Source organism: Formica exsecta, unplaced genomic scaffold (genome assembly GCF_003651465.1).
Source record: "Formica exsecta isolate Colony F162 unplaced genomic scaffold, ASM365146v1 scaffold365, whole genome shotgun sequence".
Classification (NCBI taxonomy): Eukaryota; Metazoa; Arthropoda; class Insecta; order Hymenoptera; family Formicidae; genus Formica; species Formica exsecta.
Genome location: NW_021850897.1, coordinates 1,304,059 through 1,310,145, shown reverse-complemented (window position 1 = coordinate 1,310,145; position 6,087 = coordinate 1,304,059). Strand labels below are relative to the sequence as shown.

At 27.8% G+C, this 6,087-nt stretch overlaps 1 protein-coding gene across 1 annotated transcript; it reads right to left on the bottom strand.

Moving 5' to 3' along the window:
• Positions 1–750: 750 nt before the first annotated feature.
• On the bottom strand, positions 751–4,170 carry LOC115239124 (4-coumarate--CoA ligase 1-like). Its single transcript, XM_029813483.1, has 5 exons — positions 3,655–4,170; positions 2,809–2,986; positions 2,469–2,690; positions 2,063–2,292; positions 751–912 (listed from the first exon to the last, which is right to left on the bottom strand). Exons 1-5 carry the CDS (start codon positions 4,153–4,155, stop codon positions 751–753), a joined length of 1,293 nt encoding a protein of 430 aa, XP_029669343.1. The 5' UTR covers positions 4,156–4,170.
• Positions 4,171–6,087: the final 1,917 nt, after the last annotated feature.

The window sequence follows — 6,087 nt, the reverse complement described above, 5'->3', positions numbered from 1 at the left end:
TACTTTTATGTACAGAATAATAAGACAAATCAATTAGTGTATTCAAATCAATTAGTAGTACTTAATTGCTAATTAAGTATAATCAACGTAAAATAAAATTTCTTAATAATAATTTCTCAATGAATAAATTTTATTTGGTCTTCTCCCCATTAATTTTTATGTTAAAGATCAGATATTTCTCCAATAATCAAAGAAAACATAAAACAGAAAATACAAACTCTTCATACAATCATGCCACCATCAAATGTACACAAAATTTGTAAAGAAGTATTTAAAAATGTTTGAAAGATAATATGGATACCCTCTTGAATATTTAATTAACTTATTCTGGAAAAAAGTCAGTTTGACTTTAAATTTATATAAATCAATTGACGCTGTACAATTTTTTCTTCATGACACAATTTCTGTATGATTGTATCGTATTGTATAATTCAAAAACAAAATTAAATAAAGGATTATTTTTAGTGTAAAATCCGATTATTACTTTTTGATAGAGTATTATTTAAATTTTCAAGATTGTCCTCCTCGCTTTCCACTGGACGAAATTTTCAGAATTTAATTGTGTGCATACATTTGAAAAATTTTGTAACAAACAAAATAGCCATCTTAATTATGTATTTTAATCTAAAATTGTTCGTGAAATAATTATATAAATTTTTAAATCTTATACAATTATCAAAAAAAATAAAAAATAATAATTATATATAATTATAACAATAATTATAGAAAATATAAATATATGCTGTTATTTTACTCGACGGCTAGTTTCTTAGCCATTTCTCTCAATTCTTTTCTCGCAATTTTGCCTGTATCTGTATAGGGTAAAGCGTCCAAAAATATAACTCCAGCACGAAGTCTATATTGATCCATCATATTATTTGTCACCAAGTCTATTAATTCTTGCTCCGTCACCTATACAGATATATATATACACAATTTAACTGCATCGCACCAGCATAACGTATTTTATCTTTTAAGAAATTTTGTTTTATTAAAAATTAATCTATAAAAATAACTGTATTTTCTCAACATAAATGAACATATAATTAATATTTAAATTAACCTGCACGTGTATGTATTAATTTTTCTAAAATTTTTTATATATATACAAAGTATCCAATCAAGTAAAGGTTGGAACCAAATTTATATAATACACATATGTTAATAGAGTAGGTAAAAAAAAGTTCATATAAACCTATGTCCGAATATGCTTTATTGAAGAGTTAAAAGCTTTTAAAAATAAGCAAGCAAAATTTTTCTTATAACTTTATTAGAGTTTTAAACTATATTAGACGGAATTGGTAACTCGGAAATAAATAATTCTCAGTTATTATTTACTTAAGTCTAAATTTCTAAACAGTCTCTAAACTTCTGTCATATGTCTTTGCTTCTATTAGACTCTAATTTGTTCATAATAAATATCATAATTTTAATGTTTGAGTCGTTGTGATTTTATTTTTGCGATTACAATGAACGACTACGCTTCTTCTGAATTATGCAATATGCATAATATGTCAACAATTCCGTCTAAATTATAAGAAAAATTTTACTTGTTCATTTTTGAACGTTTATAGCTCTTTAAAAAAGCATTTTTGGATGTAAGTTTATAGGAATTTTTTTCACTTACTCGACTTCATTAACACATTGAATGAATTTGGTCCTGATCATTACGGACATCCTGTATACGTTAAAAAAAGATTACACACATGTCTGTTTCTAAATTATTTTTAAAGAATCAAAAAATCTCAAAAATTAATTTGTTAAAAAATTTTTTGTATAATTAATATTTAAATTAACTTACATGTATTAATCTAAGACATATTTATTATATTAATAAAAGAAATTTATACACACATGTTTATTCTAATATGTTTAAAGAATCAAAAGAAACAAAAAAAAATCTTAGAAATAAACTTATTAAAAATTGTATTATATACATATATATTAAAATCTTTAAAGAAACTATTTGAACGATTTACAAAACTTTTCAATTCGCGATTGCTAAGGTATTATTTCATAGAATCTTGCTCATTAATGTCTTATAATTGCAACAAGATTGTACCTTTGCACCGGGTCTTTTAGTAACATAAGCAAGAGGATGTTCATTATCTGTTGCATGAAGCACTCCTATTACTGCAACTTCTAATACAGCTGGATGTGACGATAAGACACCTTCAATTTCCCCAGGTGAGATGTGATATCCTCTGTACTTTATAAGCTCTTTTATCCTATCGATAACGAAAAGTTCCCCGTCTTCATCAAAATAACCGATGTCATCCGAATGCAACCATCCTAAAAAAAATTCAAACTTACTTTATGGGATATTTTATTATTATTAATTAAATTTACGTTACATAATTTATTGACATAAATAAATATTTCACATAAATAACATTAATTTAATTTAATTTAATTATATATTACTGACAGGGTTACGCGCGTGCGAACAGAAAGAGAGTTTTTTTTACCTTCCTCGTCAATAGTATTCTTTGTCGCTTCAGGGTTCCTGTAGTAGCCATTCATCATGTAAGCCGTCTTTATCCATAATTCTCCTGGTTTATTCGGTCCAAGGACTTTCCCGTTTTCTGGGTCTACGGTCTTCATTTGCACATTTTCAACTACCGTTCCGCAAGACCCATCTTTGTGATGCAAAAGCTGCATTGTCCCAACTCCAGCGATTTCTGTCATTCCTAAAAACACAAGATAAGTAATCGAATTTTTAAAATAAATCTTTTTATTTATTAGATATTGTTTATTATATATTAATATTATATTTATAATATTTCATTACATTAAAATGATACCTACCGTAAATTTGTAATATTTGAACATGCGGTAAAATACGTCTCATTTCTTTTTGTGTTTTTGGCTTGATTATTGCACCGCTACAAATTATGACTTTCAAAGATAATAATGAATACTTCTTTACACAATCCGCTCTGAGAAACCGATTAATCATACTCGAGCTTAAAAAAATCACTTTTACCTAGCAAGATAAAAAGAAAAGAATGATGATTCTGCATACAATATCCAAGTCAAGCGCAAAAATGTATATGAAACATATTATATTTATTTAATGAATACGCATTATCGCAATATGTAAGAAGATAATATTTTCAATATTTTTAGAACTTGTGTGTGTGTGTATAACTTAAAGTTATTTAGATTATCATTTGTATCATTATTATTAGTATCGTTATTACCATATGTGTATTACATTACTCATCTTTATCATATGTGTATTATTATCATCAATTATCATCAGTAAAGTTTCATCACATGTTAAGTTTAGCATTTGTCGTGATAGTAGGCATTTATTTCTGATAAACGCGTCTTCGGATGATAAATAATAAATAAGTTTTAATAACAAATTATTGGCATTTTTTTAATAATGCTAAATCTATACAACATTAAATTTTGTTTGAAAAAAGTACTTAACTTTATCACGGAATGCGTGAGTAAGAGCAACATTAATATTACACACTATTTATGAAAAGACCTTTAGCAAAAAATTCAATTATTCTGATATATTTTAGTTATTATTAATTTTTAAAACAGAAAAACAGAAATTTCACATTATTTGCTCTTTAATAACTTTAGTGGAAAAAATTCTTAAAAATAAGATTGTATATAACTCTTGCTTACGACTCTCACTTTATATTTCTCAATCAATTGACACGTCATCTCCTCATCAAATTCCGGATATACAATCACTTTGGTGCCTTGCACGATCGATTTTAGATTCAACTTTATCCCGCTAATCCAGTAAAGTGATGAAAACCACATTGACACTTCATTATTTATATCGAAGTCTTTTTTGTCGTTGCCGCACAATAGACTATAATTGGATATTTCCACGCCCTTCGGCATTGGCATTCCCGTGGTGCCTGACGAGTGCATGATGCACGCCGTTTGCTTGATGTCATCGACATCGACATATCGAAAATTTGCCACTTCCGCATCGCTGTACATGTTTAAAATGTCGGAAAATGAGATCGCATCGGGATGATTGCCGAAAACCACAATAGTTGGATTGCAATTAATCTTTTTTATTGTACTCAAGATAACGTTCACGGGTTTCTCAGTACAGAAGATTACTTTCGGAGTAGTCAGCTTCATAAAATGCAGCGCGGTTTCTAACAACAAGTAACGCATAATTAATAAAAGCTACATATATCAAATAAAAAACACTAAATAAAATAAATAATACATAGACGCACGTTATTACACAACTAACAATAAATAATAAATAAAATAAGATCTAATTAATTTAACATAGACAAAATTATATTTACTGTGGTTGAAATTATATTATCTCTGATTATTTATTTATTAATCGAATATAACATAACAACGTTTTTTTTTAACTCGCAGAAGAGCTTACGCAGGTCGATGTTCTCGTTCCACGGATTAAAGATCGCGTTGATATAAACTGCTGCCAAGCAGGGCACGATGGAATTGAGATGATTATTTGTGCACAGACTGACAACATCGCCGGATTTGATTCCTTGCTTTTGTAACCACAATGCGCATCTTACAACTTTGTCTTGTAGTTCCGCATATGTAACCACATTTCCTGTGCGTCCGTCTAACTACGATATTATTGCTATTATACAGACTGTTACACTTTAAATATCCTTTAGGTTTTCATTGCAAATTTTTTAACCATCTTTAAATTATTACCACTATTCTACAGTATCTTGTGTAGTTTCTTAAAAGTGTTTATATTTATATGAAATCAATTTGCGAATTATATTTAATAATATTAAAAATAAATGATTTAATTGCAAACTAATATTAATTGTTAAATATTATGTAGTATATATATATACAGGGTGTCCGGTAAAGATTGTGCCAACGCTCGTGAGCGGCTAGAGCACAGTAAACTGAACAGAAAAATCCTGTAACATTTTTTTATATAACGCTAAATAAAGGAGTTATTATTGAGTAAAATCTGGTCAATTAGCGCCGATTGTTAGCCGGACGCACGTCGGTGAGCCGCCCGCCTGATAGTATGCGGCGGCGCACACTTCACAGCGCGGGGCTCACTGACGTGCGCCCGGCTAAAGGTTGGCACTGATTGGCCAGATTTTACTCAATAATAATTCCTTTATTACGCCTTATATAAAAAAAAAAATGTTACAGGACTTTTCTGTTCAGATTACTGTGCTCTACCCGCTCACGAGCGTTGGCACAATCTTTACCAGACACCCTGTATATATATATATATATATATATATTTGTATAAAATTCTATGTTTGCAGTATTTAATATACATTGTATGTTTTGCTGATATTAAAACAAAATTAAATTAAAAAAATAAAAATTTTATACAATTTAATTTGCATTTAGTTTTTAAATAATTTTATCCACATTTATTTTAGTTTTCTCAAGATTAAATTCTCTCTTTTTAAAAACACCTATAGCATAGACGTCATCGAAAGTTTCCTAAGAGAGATAGTAGTTTTAAATATTTTAAAAGAGATAATAGTCTTAAAACATTTATTACTTCTTCTAATATAATTGTTTCATTTCTCGAGACAAATCGAGAACGAGAGATCGATAGTTTTATTATAGGTATCTAAGACAAAACATAACAAAAAGGTTGCGAGATTGGACAATTAAGTTGCAATTATTTTAAGATTTTTATTTTTGTTTGATACAGGTATTTTCAGTTATGTAGTTTTTAATAAGTTTTTTGCTCTTTACGTATTGTAATAAAACAATTATCATAATAGCATAAAAACTTATGTTTGTTTTTCTCTGCATACGTATTATAATATGCGTGGCAGAAGACGCGCATATATTGTTACTCTATTAGTACAACTTTTCTCAATAATTTTTTTCACGTTTTAACTCTGTATCAAAATATTAATATAAATTTTCTATTTTGTTTATTCAATTGTTTAAAAAAAACATATCTCCATAAAAGATCTGCATTGTATTTATAAACATGCTAATAAATGAGCGATTATTAATAAAATTACTATTTCTATCATTTATATCTCTCAACAAATACATATTAATAGAAAGTTTTTTTCGTTTTAAGACTGTTTTTATTTATTTAAGTAAAAGTGTAAATCCTGG

What these genes read in the sequence shown, in the direction of transcription:
- LOC115239124 (XM_029813483.1), bottom strand. Translation starts at nt 4,155, where the DNA reads ATGCGTTACTTGTTGTTAGAAACCGCGCTGCATTTTATGAAGCTGACT. An exon ending in AATTGATTGAGAAATATAAA is followed by an intron (nt 2,987 to 3,654) that starts GTGAGAGTCGTA and finishes TTATCTTGCTAG; the next exon opens with GTAAAAGTGATTTTTTTAAG. An exon ending in CTAAAAGACCCGGTGCAAAG is followed by an intron (nt 913 to 2,062) that starts GTACAATCTTGT and finishes ATATCTGTATAG; the next exon opens with GTGACGGAGCAAGAATTAAT.